Source organism: Lagopus leucura, unplaced genomic scaffold, assembly GCF_019238085.1.
Source record: "Lagopus leucura isolate 7727_CA_CO unplaced genomic scaffold, USGS_WTPT01 Super-Scaffold_100159, whole genome shotgun sequence".
NCBI classification, from domain to species: Eukaryota; Metazoa; Chordata; class Aves; order Galliformes; family Phasianidae; genus Lagopus; species Lagopus leucura.
Window position 1 is genome coordinate 18,204,640 of NW_024962335.1, and position 24,986 is coordinate 18,229,625.

At 41.6% G+C, this 24,986-nt stretch overlaps 1 protein-coding gene across 1 annotated transcript in view; it reads left to right on the plus strand.

Moving 5' to 3' along the window:
• The window catches only part of KIAA1549 (KIAA1549 ortholog), a 132,148-nt gene that overhangs the window by 45,587 nt on the left and 61,575 nt on the right, over positions 1–24,986 (plus strand). Inside the window, exons 2-3 of the mRNA XM_042889730.1 lie at positions 14,844–17,537; positions 18,942–19,030. Of these exons, the coding sequence (XP_042745664.1) occupies positions 14,844–17,537; positions 18,942–19,030 (2,783 nt within the window). The remainder of the gene's footprint in view (positions 1–14,843; positions 17,538–18,941; positions 19,031–24,986) is intronic.

Here is a 24,986-nt window from a genome sequence, read left to right on the forward strand (position 1 = left end):
ATGTCTGTGATGGGGACTGCTTTTTTGACTGTACAGTTGTTTAGGTGTTTGTACTTGCATGTACATTTGTAATGTTTTTGGTAGTAACTAAGAAAGTGGTTATAATTTCTTCCTTCTTTCTCATTCTGGTAGGAAGATGTGAATACAGTTTTGGGGAGTTGAATGATGGTTATGTTTTGCTTACAGATTAAAATACTGCTCTGTTTTTTGCAGTCTTTCAGAACACTTGACTTGGTTGTAACCAAGAACTGAACAGTCTGGTCTCTGAAGGATGAAGTGGTCATTGTTAGAAAACAAGGAAGAGGATTTAGGGGGGTTTGCCTTACTTAAGAGAGGCCTGTGACAGCATAGCTAAACAAGCTGTGCTTCTGTAATGGGTTCTGTAGTTGTTTAGAGATGCTGTAAATAACACATTCACCACAGAGGATGCACAGCTGGTGTCAAAGTCATGCACATACTATTTTCAAACACTGGTCCTTTTAACTGCTGAGTTCCCTGTGGTGGAAGTTGTCAGTGTATATGGCTGTCCAGCTGAATTCAGAATACACAACTCTGTTAGTCTTAGTAGCATGCACTTTGTTTACTACTAACTACAAGTTAGGAGTAGGAATTTCCATGTACTGTACACACCAATTGTGATCATTGCTCAAGATACCTTTTTTGGTTGGAACGTTCCTTGGCAACCTCATAGTTGCGGTAGCAATTCACACTAGCAATTTTAATTTAGCAGATCCTGGAGAATTTCCTTTCTCGTGTAGCTGGGAAGCATGGATATTTATAAGCACAGCTGATTGGGTTATTTTTTTTTTTCAAAAAAAGCTTTGTTGTATATGAGAAACTGCACACTGGAGGTTTAGCCCAGCAATTTTTTTCTGACGTTAATTTCCCCGTGCAGTGTGTCTGAACAGCCTGGATCAGAGAAAATAGGTCTGAAAGAAGTCTCAAAGCATCAAAGAAAGGATCAGCTGTAATTATAATTTCTAATGTGATTGTTTAAACTGCTCTTAAAGCCCTCCAGTGGTGGAGACTCCTGAACCATCTGGAGCCATCCTTTCCAACGTAAAGCAGCCTTGACATTTGGAAAACTCATTCTAATGGTTAATTTCAGAATTTTATTTGGTATTTTAAGCTTGTTAATATTAGTACTGCTGAGCTGTCCAGTGTGAATGCGGAAAAGAGATTATTCCTCTTTGCTATAACTTTAAATGTACTTAAAAACAACACATTTAATGATGTACCTTCCCTTCATTAGAGAAACTTCTTTCTATACTGATGCTCTTCATTGTGTTCTTTGTAATTGGGCCATAATTATTGAAAGAGTATCCAAAACAGGGCAGAGAGTCACACACAAATACCTGTCATGTTTCTGTAGTATCACAGCACGAGGCAGCAGACGTGTTTTTATATCTTCCTGGAGAACTCCTGTGCAATCAGCTGGGTCAGGAGCACTGCCTTTCGTGCAGCACTTGAGGTGCTTTGCACAGGACTGTGCTGGAAGGGCTAAGCTCAGCTGTGCTCAGTGCCACATAATGTTGGTCCTGTGGGAAAAAGGCGGCATGGAAAGGAAAATCTAGTTCCAGTGGTTGAATAAGGCTCAAATTGTTGCAAATGAGAGCGTGTAAATATAGTGCATTTGAGAGGAAAGCTTCTCAAGTTATCATACTCCCATCACATTTTCTCTTTCCATTTTAATTAACAGGTTCAGTCTGTACCATGCTATTTTATGAATGAGACCTGACTCTGCACAGGCCGTTGTTTCCTGCACACTGTGCAGACTTTACCAGACTAGGGCAGCACTTCACACATGTGATTACCAGTGTAAGGTTAAAAGCAAGCGATGATCAAGCTCAGTTTTGCCGAAGCATTTTTTCTTCATTTAGTTTGAAGCCACATTTGGTCCACTTCAAAAAGAGAACAGGAATTTCTCTGTGTTTTCAAAATGATTTCTTATATTCAGTTGGGGAAGAACACCTTGATGAATGCTTTGTTTATCCAAGAAGTGGATTATGCCTTATGTCTGTGATAAATTATTTGTATTGCCAGTATATTAGGTCAGTTGATAGTGAGAGAGAATATTAGTGGGGTAGTACAAGTATTGCAGTCAGAGATAATGAGGATAGAAGTCTCTTCCCAAGGAACTGTTGGCTGTACGTGGCAATGTAGTGCAGAGTGTCTGTGTTGAGATCTGATTCACAAACACTGTCTGTTTTCAATTATGGGCACTGAAGCTGTGTAACCTGGGAAAGGCCAAGCTCACAAGGGGAGAAAGTAGCCACATGCATAGTGCAAGCCTCTTAAGCCGTAGAGGCCAGCTTGATATATAGAAGACTTCATCCTTTCTTACTGGGGACAGTCCCTTTCTGTAGAAAAGTATTTCCTCTTGAGATAAGCTCCCCATGGGCGGCAGCTCCTGCCCTATGGGATTATCCATGGGCTGCAGCTCCTTCAGGCCTCATTCACTACTGCTCTATGGGTTCCTCCATGACTGCACGTGGAGATCTGCTCTACCTGGTGCCCATGCTCTGCAGGGGTACGGTCAGCTCTGCCGTCGGCCTCTCCTGGGCTGCAAGGAACTTCTGCTCAGTGCCTGGAGAACCTCCTGTCCTCCTTCTGTACAGACCTTCATGGCTGCAGAGCTATTTCACTCATGTTTTCTCATTCCTTTCTCCCACCTGTTCTTGCACAGGACTGGAGGCCCCTTTTGGAGCAGCTGGAGCTGGCTCTGTTCTGACATGGGGCAGCTGCTGGGCTCTGCTCACAGAGGCCTCGGCTGCAGCTCCCCACTAACAAAACCTTGCCATATAAGCCCAATTACAGTACTAAATTTGATAACTGATGCACTATGTAAATGACCATACCAGGATTATTTCTTTATCCAATGAAATTGGTCATTTTAACCTGTTATTTGGAATAAAAGTGAAGGTAGTTATTAACATGTGCAGTCATTTTCATTTCATTTCTATTATTTGGAAATATTGTGATACGCATAAGCTTTCTTTTTTAGAAAATAACTGAGGAACCCTGTAATTAAATTGTACCAAGCATGTAATGAAGTAGAATAGAATTGTGTGCTTGATCAGAAAGGGGTCTGATCTTTATTTTGAAAAATTTTATCTATTTATTTGCTTTTATATACAAATTAAAAAAAGTATGTCAACTTTTCATGTGAAGAGCCTTTTCCTGAAATTGAACCTCAGGAAAGTCATAGCAATTCATGGTAATCCAGAACCCTACTTCCTTAATTCAGTTCAAAATGCAATAGCTGGCTGTTTCTTTTAACAGTGCTGCCGCTATTAGGTGAAGTAGTGTATATATGTCCCTGTTTAATCAGTGTGTATTGCAATTTATACTTCTTATAAAGAAATATACTGACTCCTGTGCCCATAACTTTACTAAGCAGTAATAGAGGCCTTGTGCAGCTTCACATCGTAGAGCCTATGGAGGGTAGAAAAGAGGCATTTCCCAGTGAGCTGAAGGACCAGGAGAGATATTAGTAAGGACCTAGAAGATTGCCTGTACACTGTCATTATTCAATCGTGTGACAGTTTGCTAAGCTAACAGTGTTGGTAGTGGTGTGCTGTGGATCTTGAAAAATCTAATTGTGATGCTTTATGGCAATAGAGGTGAAGAGCTCAGAATGATTATTCATGAGCGTGGCAGACTTGGCTATTGTTAGCTGTGTCTGCATGATGCCTTGCCAACTGTCTGTCCTTTTTGCCTTAAGGAAGAGAAGGTATTTTGTTTCATGTTGTTAGTAAATGTAGTTATAACTAAAATGTCTTCTACAAAACCAGCATGGCCAGGCTGTGGCTTTGGAGCTTCACTGATTCTTGGTTGCTCTTTGCTAGTAGTTTTGCTTGTGAAAGGTGCATAAATTGATGTTTCACTACAAATTATGAGGAAATTCCCTGTTTCCTCTTTTTTAATGTTTAGCTTTGTGGAGTATTTCCCAATCATTGAATTAGGAAGTGCTGCTTTGTTTTATTCCCGATATGATACTGTTCCTGTCAAGAATGCTGTGATCGATGACTTTGTAAAGCAGGGATATGTAATGCTTTCCAGTCCCACACATTTCTCTGATTGTCACAATTCTTCTTTACCTTACTGGTTCTGCTGTGCATGCTTCTAATAAGCAAACACTCCTTCAGTTCTTTTTCTGGATTATGTCTGTATTCATTGTTTCTAACAGCAGATCCCTTCCTTTTCCAAGGCATTCGTGCCACGCTTGTTAATGCGTTATTTATTCATTCTTTTGTTAACCAAGGCTGTACAGTCTCTAGGGCCATGCAGAAATTCCAGTTCTTATCACAGGATGGTCTTGGCACCTGGCAGGATGCACAAGTCAGGGCTTGGGGATGTCAGTGTTCACAGCTTCACTCTCTTCATTTCCAGGTGCCACACGCACCTCAATCAACTAAGGGTACTGAGAGGTAGAAGACTCACACCTTAATAACTTGGGTGTTACTCTCTGGCTGGTCTCAGAGCATCTGCTCCAGTACTGGGAAAAGATGATGCAATTTTGCTGGAGCCAGCAGTGTTGAACTCACTTGTGTCAGTCATGAACTTGGCTGCAGGTCTGAAAAAGCAGACTGCAGTTGCTCTGGATAACCTGTTTCCAGAAAAATGCTCTGGGAGCAGTGATTAGATATGTTACATTGCACTGAGAGCAAGGGAGAAAAGGCTTTGAGCAAGTTTCCTTTTTCAAACATGTTAACAGCTGAGATTTCTTTACTTGTCTCATTTTGAGAATATTATTAAGGAGAAAAAGACAAAAAAGACCAGAATTAATTTCTAAATCTTGAGATATTTGTACAAGGAAACATGCTATTTGAGATTCTAGGACCTCTAATGAATCTCTCTAACCTGAGCCTATCAGTCTGCTAGGAAGGGGCAGAAAACCATGTGGTGTTTTTATTTACTTGTTTCTGGTTTTTATTTGAAATAATACTAGTTACCTTTTCCATCTTCTATAATAATGTTCCCAGGAAAGTGACTTCTGAAAGTTTGATAAGTATGAGATACGGTGGAAGTTTGACCTTTGGTATTAGACAGTGAAAGGTCCTATTTATTGCAGGGGTTTTTCTGGGATATTCCTCTTTTTCCAAGCGAGGTGAAGCCCAATAAATCCTTGAAGGGTCTGAAGAAAATTCTTAGGTAAACTTATTTCAAACTGCTACTGAAGAAGTGACTATTTCTTGAACTTTGGTTCCATCTCTTTGTACATTCCATTTCTTTCGATGATTATAGATCATGATGAAGGCATCTCAGTAACTGTTCTGTTCTTTCCCAACTTCTTAATATTTCCCTTTCCTCTGAGGTGACTTGATAGAATTCTCTCTCATGTAACCTGATTTGCCTAATGACAAATGCTGAGAGTGCTACTAAATGCTTTCATATCTGACTGTATAAGAGCTTTTCAATATTATTTACATACATATAGGTATCCTTTCAGTATCTAAGGGGCGCTGTGAAAAAGAAGGGGACAAACTCTTTAGCAGGATCTGCTGTGATAGGACTAGGGGAAATGGTTTCAGACTAAAAGGAGATTGGAACTGGTTATATGGAAGCAGTTTTTTATAGTAAGTGTGGTGAGGCACTGGAGGAGGTGATCCAGACAGGTGGTGGATGCCCCATCCCTGGAGACACTCAAGGTCAGGCTGGATGAGGCTCTGAGCACCCTGATGTAGCTGTGGGTGTCCCTGTTCATTGCAGGAAAGTTGGACTACATGGCCTTTAAGGATACTTTCCAACTCGAATGATTCTATGATTCTATGTAGCTGCTATAAAATTGAGTGTGTGCAGGCATATTTCAAGGATACAGGCCAGGTACAGTCAAGTTTGTAGCTATGAGTAAAGTATGAAGTACGCAGTGATGTTACTGTGCTGGTTGAAAATATTTTTGGCTTTTTCAGCATGCTTCATGAAACAATCAGTCTCCTAAATTAATTTGTTGAAGTAATTTTAGGTGTCATAGGTTGGGGCATCCATTTACTCCTCTTGAATAATGCAATTTGGGAACAGCAACACTGCACAAGCGGTGAGCCTGCTGACCTGAACAACTGAAAGCTCAGTCAAGGGTATACATTTCCTTTGTCAGCACGGCCCAGTTAAGAATACATGTCAATGAAGAGAGTCCCTGTGGATAACTGGGTTACTAGGATACCACATAGGCTCTGTTTTAATTAGATATTTGCGCTTGACTTCAGACTTTCCATCATTTCATTGCTTCTAGATATTTTTATGGTAGTAACACAATTTAAGAGAGAAAATTCACTTTCTTTTAAGGATATGCTATTCCTAAAAGCATTTATATGCAATGAACACGAAGTACTGCTCAGTGATAGATGTCATCTGTAAAAAGATAGGCTGGTATAAATTTCATCAATCTTTTTGAAAGCTTGCAGTATCTGTGCATTTTGGAGGAAGCTGCAATCTTGAGCCTAGGCAGAAAGCTTCTCAGTGATCATTTGATTGTATAAAAACTGGCAGTAGAAATGAAGTTGCTTTGCAGAAAGTAAACAAGTAAAAAAACAAAAAAAACATTGAATGGGGGAATAAAGTTTTTCCTTTTGTTTTTAAAAGCATGACCTGCTTATCACGATGAGCAAATCTGGTGAGTGTTTTTCTTAGAATTAACATTTGCAAAGCCACTTCCAGTTCGTGTGTACTTTATCTCTGACACATGGCTTCCCACATGATGATGTCACATACGAATAAATGCCAGAAAAGCGTGAATGCTCCCAACAAAAGCTAGACTTTGAACTGTGGTTTGATTTGCAGCTCTGTGTGTGTGTGTGTGTGTGTGTGTGCAGGGCCGGCCAGCCACGCTGGAGCACTGAGCTCTGCACAGAGCTGTTGCTTTCCTCAGCTGCGGGTGATGTTCTGTAGGAATACATCAAACCACAGTCTATTTGGCATCCTCTCTCATACCTTTTTTAATCATCTTTCAGGATGATTAGTGTGCTTTGAATGATGATTAAAATGGTTTGAATTGTCATGGCTGGCTTTTTTTTTTTTTTTTTTTTTGGTCATGGCTAGCTTTTTCCAAGTCCTGCACTTTGGTCACAACAACTCCATGCAGTGCTACAGGCTTGGGGCAGGGCGGCTGGAAAGAAGTGGAGGAAAAGGATCTGGGGGTGTTAGCTGACAGCTGACTGAGCATGAGCCAGCAGTGTGCCCGGGTGGCCAAGAAGGCCAGTGGCATCCTGACTTGTATCAGAAATACTGCAGCCAGCAGGAGCAGGGAAGTGATCGTCCCTCTGTACTCAGCACTGGCGTGGCTGCACCTCAAGTACTGTCCTCAGCTTTGGGCCCCTCACTACAAGAAAGACATTGAGGACCTGAAGCATGTCCAGAGAAGGGCAACAGAGCTGTGAGGGATCTGGAGCACAAGTCTGATGGGGAGTGTGGAGAAGAGGAGCTCAGGGGAGACCTTATTGCTCTCTACACCAACCTGAAAGGAGGTTGTGGTGAAGTGGAGATTGGCCTCTTCTCCCAGGTAACTGATAGGACAAGAGGAGATGGCTTTAAGTTGATCAGAAAGTTTCAGGTTGGATATTAGGAAATATTTCTTCTCAGCAAGAGCGGTGCTGCAGTGGCACAGGCTGCCCAGGGAGGTGGTGCAGTCACCGTCCTGGAGGTGTTCAGGAGCCGTGTGGATGTGGCACTGAGGGATGTGGGCAGTGGGCATGGGGTGATGGGATGGTTGGACTGGATGGTCTTAGTAGTCTTTTTCTACCTTTATGATACTATGATTCTCAACTGGGTATTAAAATAATTTGTTAAGAGCAGTGTAGGGAGTGACCCGTAACTCAGGGGAGGATATCTTGAATCTTTGGGTTTGCAGGTATTTTGCAGTCATGAGAAGCTGTTGTTTAACAGAATTTTGTTCCCATCCCACTGCTAAGGCAGTACTACTGTGTGGGGGGAGTAGTTCTCACTGTGTGATTATGTTTATAGAGTGTGTGCGTGTGGAGGTGTTTGCTCTGCCCTCCATCTGTGTGTGCTCTGCTGTTCTTACTGTCTGATCTGTTGTATACTGTTGTCTTTTGCATAATGAAAAGCTTCACTTGAGTTGCAAAATTTTTCCTCTGTTGTGCAAAACAATGTTTTATAGTGGTACTAGATAAAGAAGGGCTGGTGGTTTGTTTGTTTTTCCTTTAAAGTACTAGTTACTGTAAACTACTGAAGAGTCCTGTTCTGCCTCAGCCGCGGACACATTTGGAATATTCTTGGATCAGAATGAAGGTTCTGAGTTCCCTGATGAGGTCATCCATAGAAATTGAGATCCCAGACTGCTTTGATAGCTTTTTAATTTGGTGGTTTTCAGCAAAAGCATAGGTTCATTGAGGTGTCAGTTTGTACTTCAGTCACTTTTAGATGCAATGCTTGAGGAGTATTGTATTTTATTTTATTTTTTTTTGCCTCAGAGAAGTATGAAATGCAGTCAGATTATCTTCTACTAAACATATTTTTTTTCTGCAAAGACTTCATCAAACTCTGCTGGCAAGGAAGAGAGGTTTTGTCTGTGCTGCCTCCCTTTGCGTTTTAGTGTATCTTTTCTGTTCATATGGAGCTGGAAAGTTGTGTTGATTTGCTGTGGAGGAGGGGGAATTTCATGTAAACTTGCACCTGGATGGCAGCTGAGCCACATCTGTTTGCATGTGGATAAAGAACAACTTCAAGATGTTCCACTTCTTTCTTGGCTGTTTGTGGAACCCTGGTGTGCAAAGTGAGCTTGCACGTACGTAGACACCCACTTTATGTGCTTTGTGGTAGCTGTATTATTTTTCTCTTAGTACCGCCTTTTCTATGATTGTGAAACGTTGCCTTCAACCTTACTGCAGTAGGAAAGGCTGCTGTGACTTAAAATTTGTATTTCTTAATCTTTTCTCTGTTTTAGTTTTCCATGTCGTATAAACACCTTCAATACTGAAAATTCACAAGCATGCATTTTAAATGCTGAGAGATGCTTGGGATCTTTCCCAGTAAGATGAACGCCTTTGGGAAAGGGCTGCCTGTCCTGCTCTTGCTCTTTGCCCCTCATGCAGCCCCAACACATGCTAATTGGAGGGAGCATTGCATACATGTGCAGTAGCAGCCTCTGAGAGCTGCTGCGGCCCTGCTGAGGAGCAGGACCCCCAACCCTATCTTTGCCCTGACATCACTGTGCTGACATGGTTGCTGATGCAGCTCAGTCTGTGCTCGGTGTCTCCTGGAGGAGGAAGGAGACGGCTTTTCAGCTGCCAGTGCTCTGTGACTGGTATTTTCCTACAGGCTAGACACCTAAGAAATTAGTCACAGGCTTACACAAGAGAGCCGTGGGTATTTTTTATAGTGATCTAATATGTACATGGCCTTTTTGACTGAAGCTGGGCTAAATGCTGTTAAATAAAGAAGTTATTAAGTGTTAAGCTGTGTGAGAAAGAGTTGACGATTTATTCACTTACATTTGCACCTATCATCCTCTTTACTCTTGGGTGGTCTTATCCCACACTACATTCTGTTAATACAGTTTCAGACTTTACAGTTCTCAAACAAAAATCTGAATCATGGTGAATGGCAGAAATTTTGTTGAAAGCTTCCTTGAGATGTGACATGGTATCCTGGGTTCCATCAGAAGAAGGGTGCCAAAAGGGACGGGGACATGACTGTCCCTCTCTACCCTGCCCTTGTGAGTCCCCATCTAGACTACTGTGTCCAGGCCTGGGGCTCCCAGTACAGAAAAGACGTGGAGCTGTTGGAGAGGGTCCAGAGGTGGACCTCAAAGATGATCAGAGTGCTGGAGCACTAGAGAAGAGAAGACTGTGAGGAGACCTCAGTGCAGCCTTCCAGTATTTAAAAAGGGATTATGAAACAGGAGGGGACTTTTTACAAGGGTAGACAGTGGTAGGAGGACAAAGGGGAATGGTTTTAAGCTCAAGGAGGGAAGGTTTAGATTGGATGTCAGGGGAAAGTTCTTTACAGAGAGAATGATGAGGTACTGGCACAAGCTGACTAGAGAGTTTGTGGATGCCCCTGTTCCTGGAGGTGTTCAAGGCCAGGTTGGATGGGGCCCTGGGCAGCCTGGTCTGGTACTAGATCTGAAGGTTGGTGGCACTGCCTGTGGCGGGGGAGTTGGACCTTGATGATGCTTGGGGTCCCTTCCAACCCAAGCCATTCTATGATTCTATGACATATCAGTCTGCCCAAAGTTAGAGAGCCATCTAATTAGTTTGTAGCTAAAATTTTAATTTGGGAGCTGTTATCTAGTCAAGGGTTTTTTCATAATACTTGGAATGTGTGTAGCATTGGCTGCTGGTCTACCATAGCGCCTCTGTTTTCTCCTTGCTTAAAAAGGAGAGACACTAAAACTTGATGATGTAGATCCTTGCATTTATTTACAGGATATATATTTTTAAATGATTTTTGTGTTGAACTACTTTTCTGGCGCTTTCTAGTGTTTTCAAACTCTATTAGGCTTTACTTAGTTTCTCAACAAAACTAACATTTCTATTCACAAGTTTTTATTTGATTACAAGTAAAGACTATGGTTTTTTTTCCTCTTTTGTTATGCCTGTACCTATCACTTGTAATTGAAGGTCTCTGTAAGACAGAGATGCTTTCATAGATACTGATAGTTGTGGCAGTGTACCACTGCCATATTTTACTAACAAGGTGCAGAAAAGTGATGTGACTTCTATAGAATTTGCAAATTGATCAGTGGCAGAGCTGAAATTACATCTCAGGTCCAGCATTTATAATAGTGTGTGTATATATAAACATATATTTTTATGTATTCACATATCTATATATATTTAACTGCAAATTTGTTGTTTTGCTTTATTATACAGAGTATATAGAGTGTAACAAGTTTTCTCTCTACCACTGCAAGTTTTGAGTGAATGAAAACTGTATTTCTCTAATTGCTTTCTAGAAAAATGGCCAGCCTAGTTCCTGGGCTATGTACACCTGTGGCTTTCTGGCAATTTGACATGGTATACTTTATCCTCAAAGAAGTCTACAGACTGCAACAGCCATTTGCTGCTGGGAATTCACCACATTCAGCCAGTATTGTGATGCACGGCCATGCTTCTGTAAATGCATCGTTAGGGCTCCTTGTATCCAGTGACAGGTTTTGATGCTGGTTGATGTCATTCAGCCTCCAGCCTGTTTCAGTGGGTGGCAGAAGCAGCAGAGTTCACCATCCGAGGCACATTAGCATGTTGCTTTTGGTGTCACTCCTTTGGTTTCTGAATGTCTTTGTCTGGATGAAAGCATAGTCCTGGTGCCATCTGTGGATCATGTGATCATTTCCACCAGTGTTCTTTTTCCCTCCTCTTTGCTGTAGCTTAGCATCGCAGCTTGGCTTCCCAAGCTATCCTTTTTTATAACGTTGTTTACCAGCTTTGTGGAGTGTGCCTTGCCTGCTTGTCATCCTGTCACCATTGACTGGCTCAATGGCAGCACACTTGCTGGATGGTGAGTCTGTCACCCAACAACAACAGCTGTGCGAGCAAACAAGTCAGCATTGATATTAATCAATAGCTTTGTGCAGTCACGGCATTAAAGTACAGCAGAACATGTGCAGTCTGTCAGCTCCTTTGTCCCGCAGCATAGCCAGATCAGCTGCTTTGCAGCGATGAGGATGTGATTGCCATGCGTTGTGCCTTCGCCTCCTTCAGAGCACGGTGCTGCTCCTCTTTGTGAGCTCTCTGGCTGCTCCCTGGCACATCTGCTGCACGTCCCATCTGTGCCCGAGTGGTGTGTAGCTCTGACGAGCGGTAGTCAAGTAGTGTACTGTTCTGCTGAAGATGACAGAAAACAATAATTTGTATTAGTAATGGCATGTCATTAGTACTCCCTGCTTCTAAAAAGCCAGCCGAAGCAACTAACATAGAACACAGGCTTGCAAACTTGCCAGGGAGTTTTTGTTTCAAAATCTTACATCTCTCATTTCAAGTAATCAGCACTCTTACCTTGTCTCTTAGCTTTTCTAAGTTCTCTGTGCTCTGGCAGTAGTTTTTGTTTTCCTTAAAAACAAACAAATAAACAAAATCCCACCATGTTTTATTCTGAAGTTGTTTTCCTGTGTCTTTCAAAGAAAAACACAGGTTCTCAACAAAAGTCTAGCTGTAAAGTCAGAGTGAATTTAAAGCCAGAGTTGCCCTTGCCTTATGCATGTCTCTTGAATTGTTATCAGTGCAACTATGGGTTGATGTTTGCACTGGATGATCTTGGTGGTCTATGATGCTGTAATTCTAACTAGCTCTACGGAAATCTTTGTGGCTTGTAGTCACTTCCAGCAGGATTTTGCCTTGTCAAATAGAGCAAAAATAATAGCGGCTCTCTGTGGGTGAAGGAAGATGAAAGTGCACAGCATGGGTGTGTGTAGACAGTGCAGTTGTTTCGTCTGCAGAATCAGCTTATCTATCATCACCTGTAGCTTTTTGCAGATCTGAAGTGCTCTTAGTAATCAGAATGTGGGCACCTTTGCCAGTCATATTAAGCATCTTGTGGAGTAATGTCACGTGTACTGTGCATTCTGTCTTTAGAGGTTATTAATGTTGGGGCTTACAGCATGAAACCATGATGTACAAGGAAATCTTTATTAGTGCATTTGCTTATAATTTGGAATTCATTTTAAGCAAACACTAAGTATCCAAAGTCTGTCAAAAATGGGCAGTATTTCACAGCATTTTACCTAAAAGGACTGATGGCATACCTTTATGCGTACTGGGAGAGAAGTGATTCATTTTGACAGTGCGTGTTTTATAGTCTTGTGATTCTTTTCCTTTAGTAACTCCCTGCTTGCTCAAAACATCAGAAAGGCAAAACCTAAAGTCGAGGGAAGGAATGAGGTCAGGAAGAGCTTCAACGAAGAGAAAACATAGGACACCTTTCTGTCAGCAAGGGGGGCTGGTATCACAAGCCCCTGCAGGGGGATCTCTGCTTTGGTCCCATGCCTCTTGGGGACTGCTTTTGCTGTTACTCATGTTACTTACTTCTGAAAGCCATTATTCAGAGCGGCTGTGCTGCATTGCATTCCAGCAGCAGAGCCCAGAGGAAGAAGCCAAGGATGTACTTGTGTATTTGTCCTGTGCACAGCTTTTGCAAGAGTGGCCTGTGTTGTTTTTATTAACTTTTTGTCTATTTATCTATTTTTTACTTGAATCTTTCTAAGGCAATTTCTTTCATCACACCACAAACGTCATGTAGCGAGCGATACTTGCAGTGAGTTGCAGGAGGAAAAAATGGTCTACTTAAGAGAATGATAACTGTTACACTGTAAAATATTGCACATGGAATCTGTAAAATGAAGCATATTATCACAGCAGTACTATTTGAATAGAGTTGGTTAGTGTTACAGTGGCATTAGCTGTGTGTGTTAATTCTTATAATTGTGCTTCTCAGATCAGCAGGTTCAGAACTTACCAAGTCAGTGTGTCAGTGCTTGAAAAATTGTGTCGGGGAATTTAGCAGACAGGGGCAGAGGGGGTGATGGCAGCAGTTTATCACTTTTGGAAAGTGCTGTTGAATTGGCAACAGGAGTGTAACAGATAGGTGAACTGCTCCTGCAAAGGTCTGCTGTGGACTACCAAGATCAAGGCATGCTATGAGGGCTTGCTAATGTAGCTACACTTCAGCGATCTACTGTATCACCATCAGGCACTTTCTACTGTGTACACTAGCTTTTATTCTCAGCTGTTCCCTAGTGGTTTAATTGGTTGGGATTCCCACCCCCCAGCAGCTTTTTCAGCGTGTGCTGTCAGTAAGCTCCAGTATGAAAACAGTAATGCTAGGAAAACAGGATGATGGGGGGGATAGCTAAAGTAAGAATGAAACCTTTGTGTGTACCCTAGAAAAAATGTCCGGGGGCAATTTTCTGTGATTTCCTTGAACATTCGACTCTGAAGGCTAGTAATCCCATCTAGACATTTCAGAGAAATATTCAATAATAAATCTTTTCTTTGTTAAACACATCCATGGCTGGAAAAAGTTTGTATGCACATCTTTTGTGCAATCCAAGAATACTTTTGCAAGAGCAGAAAATATAGTCAAGTTGTGCAATTGATGCATGATTTTTCGCAAGAATCTTGTTAAAAAGTCTGTTGAAATCACAGCTTTTCCTCCTTCTTGCTTGAGCTCAGTCCTGCAAGCTGAAGAAGTGAAAGTTTTGTAAACAAAGAAGTTCTACAGCAAGATGCGAATGAAGATGGCAATTGTGTAATGAAGCAATTTGCCACAACTGTTTACAGGCCAAAATGAGATTAGCAGCAGGCAATGTAAACATAACTGCTGGACATGTTTTATGTCAGCAAATACTTGCATGTGGTTCCTGACTCATATGAAGGGAACTCCTTTTTATCTCTCATCAATAGCAGTATCATTTATTTCTGATACTTCCTGGAGCTGGTTCTTGGAAGAGAACAGATCTGCTAGTGAGCCTAATAAGAAATAGTAAAACTGGAGGAAATGAGGTGATTCTAGCAGAAGGCAGAAGAGCTAAACTTAGTCCCTGAAGTTACACAAAGTTTTTATCTGTATTGTACCTTATTACCCTTTCTGACTGCTTACTTTGGGAGCACATTAGCTGACCTGCAGAAACCTTGTGAGAGGGAGCTGCTCTCCATTCTGCAGGCTCACTGAGGTGCTGCTGTCAAGGGACAAGTGAGAGGAGCTCCTGTCATCCCTCTCATTTAAAGGGAATGGGGTTTCACAGAAGAATTTAATACTTTTTCAAGTACTGGGCAGTTTTGTCTGTGGCCTTGAATTCTGAATAGAATTCTGGAAGGTTTGCTTCTTCCAGTCTTACTGCTTAAGCTAACCTGCTTTTGTTTGTTTTTCTTTCTCTTTTTATTTAGATGAGATATCCCTGGAGAAGCGAAATTTTTCCTTTTTCTCAATGGATTCAAAGGTGCACCAAAGCATATCAGGCAGCGGAACACAAATGGCCTTAGCAAAAAGTACTTTGGAGTCCCCAGAAAGTAATTTTCTTCAAACGCTTTTATCATCAGTTACCACTCCCATCAATGTGACTTCATTTAACCAAGAAGAAACAGTCAGAATTTCAGAAGGGAGAAGTACGCCGTTGATAGATTTCTCCGTAACAAGCAATGAGGCATTCTTAAGTGACGACAAATTTATTAACCCATTTCCAAAGGTACAGTGGACTCCTCCACTGAAGTCTTCTGCAATTTTAACAGATCATCACTCAGTTAATACAGTAGAGTTACCAAGAGAAACATTAGAAACTCCATTACTAACACCTTCATTATCTGTCTTTTCTTCACCATACGATATCTTGAGAACAGCACAGCAAAAGACTCCACTGAGTGCTGTCCTTGATTACATTACCAGTCTCACAGAGTTGGAGCCTTTTGTACCAGACAGTGGAATACTGACTGCAAGCAGACACTTGCCATTGCACCCTTCAGATACAGGTATTTATTTCACTCCCGTTCCTTCCGAGAAGGCGGATGCAATGTGGGAAAACGTAAACAGAAGTGTAACATCTCTTCCTTCTGGGGCCACTTCAGAGGGGTCACCTGTCCATCTCAAGTTGCTGGGTGAAAATAGCCGTGCTGCAGCAGGTGCTACAGCACAAAGTGGTGACATTTACACCAGTATGAGTAGCAGGGCAACAGAAGCTGTCAGTGTAAGGACTGACCCTGCCCCAAGTATTCCCTGGGCCACAGTTGCTGCAACAGCCAGCGCTGATTCTGCTTTGTTTTCCATCAGTCTTCCATTTGCAGCTTTCCCAGGTCACTCAGCTGCCATGTCCACCTACTCTGATACAGTTTTCAATGCTGGCTTGTTTACACAGAAATTCTCTAGTACAGCACCAAATTTGCCTGCTGATTCAGAAATACCAAGTCAATCTGAGCTTGATAGCGAGCTCATAAGCCCAGTGCCTTTCACGAGATCGTACAGTTCGTGTTTATATTGTGACTCCATTTCTCTTCTGCAAGAAGCAGGATTTTCCCCAGAACACGATGTGGGCTCAGGTGATTATGTTGAAACTCTGTCATTCACAGCCTCTGAAGTACAAGGCGTAACTCCGTTTACAACTGTAATTGCCGACACATATGAGTTAGAAGAGCCTACACCTGAGATATATGATACTTCTTTTCCATCAAGACCAGTTGTTTCATTTTCTTCAAGATTTGCAGAAATCCCTGCTTCGAGTTTGTTTTTATTGAGCACTGTGGACACTGCTCTTGATGACAGAAAACCTGCAAGTTCTCCTTACCATGAGCTGCCCAATGAGACCTCCCTGGACATCTCTGCTGTCCAGTTTTCTCTGCCTGTCACAGGAACTGTGTCACTGGCACCAAACACTCGTGTAGAGCATCCCACTACCAGCACTGTTCTGTTGGAGTCTGTGACCATCGTGAGCCACCCGGTTGCATCACTTGCAGTCAGCTCCACAACTTGGCTGGAGTCGCCAGAACTTAAGCCATCAGAATCCGTATTTTTATTTGATAAGACATCTACAGGGGAAGAGCTGTCTTTAAATATTTCAGATTTTTCATCCAATCTTTTATCAACACCATTTCTGATTGAACCTAGCTACTTACTTTTGTCATCAGCTGTGCTAACTTCTCACTCTGTCATGCAGAGTGATTTCTCAACACCGTTACCTCAGACCTTGTTGAGTGGAACACCAGTACTTTCTGAGGATGTTTCCAGCTGGGACTTAGCTACCGCTGTCAGCTCTGCCACTGACTCCGAGGCGTCTTTGTTCTCTGTCGGGCAAACCTTGTACTTTTATTCAAATACGTCCTCTGTTCCAAGTGCACATGTACCTGAAATAATGCCATCATCAAGTTTTCTTTCCAACTCGTCTGTGTTTCTGGAAGCACCATCAGTATTGCCGGTGGGATCCGAAGCCGTGTTTACCTCAGCTGTACCAGGAGCTACCTCTCAGTTAGAGCCTTCCCCTTCCTCCTTGCGGTCCGTGGCTCCCACCCTGGTGCTGCCCGCTTCTGACACCGGGCCTCTTAGAAGCAGCGTCCTGTTTGATGAGACAAATCTGATCTCTGTGTTTACTACCTTCCCAACAACTCCTGTCTTAAATGTGTCTTCATCTCTACTCTCAACTGGTCTGGCTTCAGATGAGGATATTGGTGCTACAGTTGAGGCCACGCTGCTTTTAACATCCCTCAGCGAGAGCAGCACTCACACAACAGCCCTTATGACCACAGACCCTGGCGGCCCGACGCAGCATGCTGATGCCAGCAGCATTCTCCCCTCTCCTACAGAATCTTCGTCTGTGACCACATTGTTTGTTCCCACACAATTTCCCTTGACTTCCCTCCCTCCCATGGGATACGACGTTCCAACGGGAGCCAGTGATGTTGACACATCAGTTGCTGCCAGCACCATCCCCACCACCACTGCCACCAGCACCACAAGCAGGTCTGGTGTTTCCTTCTCCCCTCCTCTGGTCACCTCCACTCGCCCCGGAGCCGCCATCCTCCCCTCTGCCACCAGCACCACCAGGCAGCCCTACGTCTGTGACATCGCGATTCCTGACGCGTACCTCGTCACTGCTGGTGAGAGGCCACCAACGTCTTTGTTTCATTTTCAGAAACCACTGTGTTGTGAGCCCGTAGTTAAACTGCAGGTGTTGAGTTGGCTACTTGAGTAAATCAGAGAAATGTGTAAAATTTAGTCAAATAGCTGTAAATCCATGGATCTTTTCAATATAGAAGAATTCACTTGAAGGGAAATTGCTAGGCCAGTGAATTACCTGGCAGAGTGAATGAAGCTGTGTTTTAACACTGCTGATGTGTATATATAAGTACGTATATTTGAGGCTACTTTTTAATTTGATTGCTTGAAAACAAACATTATTCTTATAGTAACATTCTGCAAATGATTGTTCTGAATTTCTCCTTGAGATTGACACTGTTGCAAATAGCCCAGGTGTGAGATAATATTTTAATATGAAAGAGGAAATTTGGCTTAAAGAATATTTGGGATTTTGTTGCTATTTTATCATTTTACTCTACCAGCTTATGTTTGTATTTTCCCCCATCTCGTGCTTGCTTCAATTGGACTTGGCATGGTTTTAACCAGAAGAAAATACATTAGTGTGTTTCAGAACCAATTGTCTCAGCATGTGTTTTTGCTTTTTTGGTGTTTTCCTACCTCCTCCTGGCTTGCACCAGAGAACTAACCAAGGGCAACTGTAGAAATGCTGCATACTCTGTGGTAATCAACGCATTTTGCCCTTTAGTTTTGTTGTAATGTGGAAAGCAAAGTGATAATTATCTTATTCTCCAGAAATGAAGGTGTGCTGACTGCTGGCAAGAAGGAAGATTTATTTTAACCTATAATTTGGGCAGTTCTGTAGGCAGTTTACTGACGGAAAATAGATGCAGAATGGCAGCGTCACACTTCTCAGTTGTTTCCTTGTCCTCAGTTACAGTCTCAAGCAGACATAGCATCTGTAAGGGCATGGGGATTTTGTAGCAGTTTCTTAGTGGATATCCCTTTCACTAACCCAAGTTTGTTTGCTTCTATTTAAGAGAAAAGTAGATGCATATTTGCTGTGGCTTTTTTCTGACTTCATCTGCATTCCATGCATTGCCTACAAAAGTTAAACTGTGTTATGACAGCAGTCTCATTGTGGTGTGCAGACCAGACCGATTGCTGCAAGTTTCAGACCCTATTTGAATGCTTGGGTGACTCTTAAGAGGGTTCCTTGACTAGAATACTAAAGACATTAGATATTGACAAATATTAGAGGAAATAAACCTGTAGTTTCTTAAACTGTATTCAGTTTAAGTTGCTTTTTAGGATATATTCATACCATTGCCTGTTTCTTTGTCTTGTCTGACACAGTTGATCTCATTGTCTGCTTTTTCATGCATCACACTATTGAAAATGCAGCTTTGAGATGAAGCCCAAGAGGCGAAGCTAAAGTATACTTACTGACTGACATTAATTTCCAGTGCTGGCCCGAAGAGCTATTCTCCAAAACATCAGTGAATCCATCAGAGAAGTGCTCAGAGCTCAGTTCAGGCGATCAGTAGAGCTAGAGGTAAGTGGCATGAAGTGTGTACAAGCACTCTTTGATTAATGTAGTACAATAGTGGTTTTAGTTCACAGGCTAAACTAGTTATTTAAAAATAACGCTTCTGATGCTAAACCACAGAGAGGTTTATTTCAACTTAAGCATTAACCTTTTGTTTTAATGCGTGTATGACATCCAACTTTTTTTTTTTTTAACTTTTAGAATGTAATTTATTTTCTAAGGCAGACTTTTCTTGCTTTTGCCATAGCTGAGCAAGCAGTTTCCTGACTCCGCTTCTCACCTGCTCTGACTTGTGAGATGAAACTGAGCTGAAAAGCTTTTACTATACTAAAGTATGTTTTGCTTCTCCTGCTAGTTGTTTATATGCTTTATGCCTTAAGCAAAGCAAGCCCTTCTCCACTGCCTTGTGCTGTTTTATCTTGTAACTGAGGTCATCAGCAATTACAGAGAAAGTGGTAGAATCTCATATGCACGGGATTTGGCAGATGAGAAAGACAGGGAAAAAAACAGATGTGCAATGGTAGGATATTCTTTTTAAGCCTTGAAATAGGTGTGATTGGAATTTCCCCACTCCTCGCCTTCCTCTACTCACAGAGTAAGGAATTTCTGCTGTCCCATTTTTGTTATTTAATTCTTCCTCTCCGTTGATGTTCAAGGAATCGTCTTTGAGCAGTATTTCCATGAGTGCCCACTGAGGTGAGATTTCATACTCTTCACCCCCCTCTTCCTTGAGCCCCCTCTGCCCGAGTGAAAAAACAATCACAGAGGTGGTTTAGGGGCACCTTCGTCACATACTTCAGTACAGGTTATGAAATTGAACATCTTAATGAAGTTACAGGTTGAGGTTCAGGTTCAGCTTCAATTGCAACGTGTCATTTTTGTGTTGGTCCAGCTGCAATAGCCCAGCACCAAGGCAGTACCTGGTTCTGTGCGTGGTTCCCTCAGGAAGTAGTTTGAACATTGATCTCTGTGCTCAGAGGGCTGAGTTGGTGGTGCCTTTAACTTCTGCTTGCTGGTCTGTGTGGGAAAATGTATTTTTGACAGCTCCTTCCACAATCACGACACTCAGTAACTAAACAGCTCCTGTCTGTTGTTTGTAACACGCCTCTCTACTGCTCACTCAGGATAAGTGTGTTGTGAGTTTCTCCCAAATTTCAGCCACTGTGAGCTGCCACTGCAGATTTATGTTTCATTTGGGTCCTTTTCGCAATACTTCCTCATAAGGTTCTAAGGTTGTTTGTTGGTGTTTTGTTTTTTTGTTGGTTTTTTTTTTTTCTTTGTAAATAACATATTTATCTTCTACGTTCTGAAATGCACCTTTAAATTTTGAAAACCAGCATAGTAAAGTAGAAGTTCAAGGTGACCAACTACACTGATATTCAGTGACCTTATACGCTTCAACAGTATGGAAGCATCTCAGTAATAACGTGAATCAGATGAAGTGTGTTGGTAAATATCTGAAGGTTGAGTGGAGCAAACATTAGATATCTTTTTTCCACTTTAAATCATTTCATTTCATGCCCACTGTTGTCTTGCAGAGCTCTCAATAGCTCATTTTGGCTCTAGGGCTGCTTACTGGCAACTGCTTTTATAAGTAATGTAGTTAGTCCAGCTTCATTCTTAATATATTCTTTTTTTATCAAAAGGAGAAATCATCTCTGTGGAATCTTATATGCTGATTTTATGCTTGAATGCTGCTATGTGTTCTTTTAGTGATGCCTTGGGTATAAGTATTTCTGCAGTAAATATAATCACCAGCAAATGCCTTCACCTCTAGCAGTGGAATACTAACAAAACTGTTATTTTAAATAAAGAGCTGTCTATAATATCAGCATGTTTTATGGTGATGCAATGCAGAGTTTTAAACACAATTCTCCCATATTGCTAAACTTAATTAATAAAGCAGACGTGATTTTTGTTAGTCAAAAGTACCCAGGAAATGCGTGTACATTTGCAAGTTACGGTAAAGCAGTGCATTTTTTTAAGCTGCTTTTTAACTGTGTCTCCTATTACAGCTCACAGATGTTGTTCCCTTGCTGTGATGTAATGCCCAGTAAATCAGGAGACAGTCTTGTTAAATTTAACTTGGTAGTAATGTGTGCTTTAAAAATAAAATCCATGGCAACATTGGTTATAACTGCTACTCACTTTAAATGCAATCCAAGTTTAGCGCTGAAAGGAAAATCATTTTTTTCCAGCTTTTTCACTTGAAACTTTGGCCTCTGATTGTTGTTTCAAACTCTCTGAGCTGCTAAATTTGAAGGGTGGGACAAAAAAAGAGAAGCAGGTTTAAGTCCTGTCTCATGAATAATCTTCTTCCAGTATTTTTCCTACCAAAATTCCTTACAGGAAAGCGATAGTAACCTAAAATTAGAAAGTTCTTTCCTTCCAATTGATTTCAGTGTATAGCATCTGCAGAAGGATAAGACCCTGTGGTTTGAACAAGAGCAGTTTTTTTCAGCTTTCTCTAATGTAAGCTTTCTGGCACTTGAGTAAGATGCAGTGTTCAGTCAACATAGCTTTGTTGCATGGGGATATGAGAAGAAAAACAGTGTTGGCAGTGACTTGCTGGAAGCACCCCAGGTACCATTAAGTTCATACAGACAGAAGAAAGCTTTTTGCCAGCCTCATTTGTGCTAGGAAATTTTATCATGCAGTGTAATGTATACCTCAGTGACTCTGTTGCTACATTTATCTGGTGTTTTGGGCCAGGTTTCTGTAATCCAAAATTTGCAAACCTCTGCTTTGCAAGTAAGGAAATGAGTTCATTGTCTGGCAGTGAAATACTTTCTTCAAAGGTGCCACCTTGTGGGCTTGCACCGACTTCTGTCACATTCATTGCTGCTCAACACTGCTGAAACCATGGCTGTTATCGTTTAGGTGTGTGAAAATAGTGGGAGAATTGTTGCCTCTGGTTCCTAATGTGTGCAGGAGCAGAATCTCTTTCATTTTTAAGACCTGTGAGCCTTTGTAGCTCGTCTTTAGGAAGTTAAATGCTCCCTGCAGACTGGTTACAGAATGCTTAATAAGGTGGTGGTGAGGAAATGGATTTTTTATGCCTTCTACCAGATGTTTACACAGCATAATACTGTGGTGTGTAGGTATGGGTTGGATGGTACCAAAGGTGCATCAAATCAAGCAGTTCAGCTGACAATAATCTATAGTAAATACTTATGGAAAATCGTAAGATGTTAAGCATGCAATTATGTTTTCCCCAGTAACTATGGTAAGTTGGAACCTAAAAACTTGCCGTGTCAGAAGCGTTCTCTCTTGTCAGGGTAGCTTTGAGTAAGATAGACTGTATCCTAGAAACGATAGGGTTGTGTTAGCTGTCTGGCTTTGGGGAAGAGATGGCTCAGCTTGATATGGTACATTGGCTCATACTGAAAGTTTCTGCTTTTGCTGTGGGAATGGCTCAGAAGTGCATGCTGAGTTTAGCAGTGTTAAGGTAAAAAATTTTGTGGCTATTTAGTGTTAGAATTTGCATTTGCTTGCTCTAATAGACAGAGCTCTAAAACTGTAGCTTAGTTAGCATGTTTGATAGCATCTCGCTGTCTTGGGAGCAGAGATAAAAACTCCAAGAGAGGGGATGGATGGATGCATGGATGGATGGATAGATGAGTTTGTGAAAAACAGCAACATGAGCCAGCTGAACAAACAACTCAGGGCAAGAATGTGACAAGAACATTTCTGGAGTCATCCTATATAGCAGTAAAACAGTACTCTTCTCCCACTCCTGTGCCACTGCTTTCTCAAATTTCCATTAGCGTATGGTTCTGTGTCAAAACCAAACAGAACCCATAGACTACATAAGGTCTGATTTGCTACCCTCTTAATTCTGGTGATGCACACATGTGCACTGAGATAGACCGAATGGCCTCACCAGTGTTGGTGGTTGTTCTTGATCACTTTCACATAGACCCAACTTAAACTTGGGAGACTCCAAAATGATGTCTGGTACCACTATGGCATTTATGGCCTGTATATTCACCTTTAGCTGCAGGGACAGAAAGTCTTGCTGCTCAAGCATCATCATCATCATTTACTTTGAGAGTGGTGAGGTGCTGGAACAGGCTGCCCAGAGAGGCTGTGGATGCCCTGTCCCTAGAGGTGTTCAAGGCCAGATTGGATGGGGCCTGGGCAGCATTAAATGGGGAGGTTGGTGGCCCTGCCTGTGGCAGGGGGGTTGGAGATCCATGATCCTTGAGATCCCTTACGATCTGTGATTCTGTGAATCATTAGAGCTGTTCCAGAAGGAATTTTCATTCATGAATCAGGAGTTGTGAGTTGTTCTCATATATCCTGCATAACTTTCCAAACTTCTCTGTGAATTACCTTGTAGACATCATCATGCTAACATGGCTGTATTACTTCTGGCATCTGAATTAAGTTGCTGAGATTGAGCTTAAGACAACCCTGAAGTATCTCCAGCAGAAACAGTTATTGTTTGACCTACACTGGTTCTGATCCACCTGCCTGAAAATGAGAGTTTAAAAAGTTCTTTTAAATTTCCATTACTGTGACATTACTTTTGCTCTTTTGCTGCAGTAAAGTGCAGAAGAAAAGTATGAGTTCAGGTGAAAATGTCAATGAAAAGTTTCAGGGGAGTTCCTAGTATAGGCTGCTTTCACTGCATCTGTGGCACACTGGAACAAGTCAGAGGCGCATGCAGCTGAGCTGGTTATCAGAAGCTTGCTTTCTTGTCTTCAGTACCTAACTATAGCCTATTACAATACGCTGGCTCTTCTAAGCCACTCTTCCTCAGCGTATATGGCTTCAGAAAATCACCAGCAAATTGTTAGTAAGATTTGTAATTCTAACTTTTTTTTTTTTTTGTCCTTTTAAGCAATCTCTTTTGGACAACTTTCTCTTTGTATGTCTTACCTGTTACAACTGCTGTTTTCTGTTTGACAAACTGAAGCTGCAGAGGTCATTTCATCCTGAGTTAAAAGGATAAAATTTCAGATAAGAGAAACTGAGAAGAGCTGTGCATATTACTCATATCAAACAAATTTGTGTTCTGTGGGCCTAAATCCATTTATAAAAGCAGGATGCCGCATATATTTGTGGACTAAGAAGGAAAGAATAATGAGCAAGATACAAGCTTTTATTCTGTTGCTTAGGTAGCTGCTTCTGGTGAGTGTTAGCTCTTTGAAATGCATCGTGTTTCTAGAGGCAGGAAAGGGCTGCAGTTACCATTGTGTTTCAGTGTTGCAGAAATCCCATCACTGAGCTGTGAGTTACAATTTAAGTAGCAGAGTGCTTTTTCATAAGGCATGTCTTGAAGCTGGACTATCTGAAAAACCCCTTCACCAGCTCAAAGCCTGCCAGATGCCAGCATCTCTTCATCTAAGAAGTGCACCTTTATCGCACCCCTCAAGTCTCCTGGTTTAGATTATTTATTTGTGAGGCCATCATGTTGGATATCCCAAAATACTTCTGTGTGACTGCCTTGAGCAAATAAAGCAAAGGGCTGGGAGGGGGAAGGGGGCAAAATAAAAGAAATAGCAAAAAAAAATGCTGGAAAATGGGAAAAATAGGTGTCCTTGATACTGAGAGAGATTCCCATAGGGAGAGAATGCATTGCAATTTGTTTGAATAAATAAAAGCCTTCAGTTTGTTTTTACTTAGGTGACAGAATAATAACGTAATAAAAGCATCTGCATGGAAACATTTGCCTAGGCTCATATTTAGCTTTCAATTTCATTTCTTTTGCATGATGTCTAATGCTCCTCAGGGTTTTTGAGAAGTCTCAAAGTCACGCAATGAAATGGAAGAGGAAAATTGTAATTGTAACCGTGCCGAGAGAGATTCTCCAGAATACATGTGTGGGGGAAATATATCTATAAAACACAGGTTATGTGTATTTTGCTCCTCACACATCACATGTGAGTGTTATAGAATGCATTTGCTATGCAACATGGATCTGAAATGTGAAAGCTGTGCAAATGGTTCAGTAATA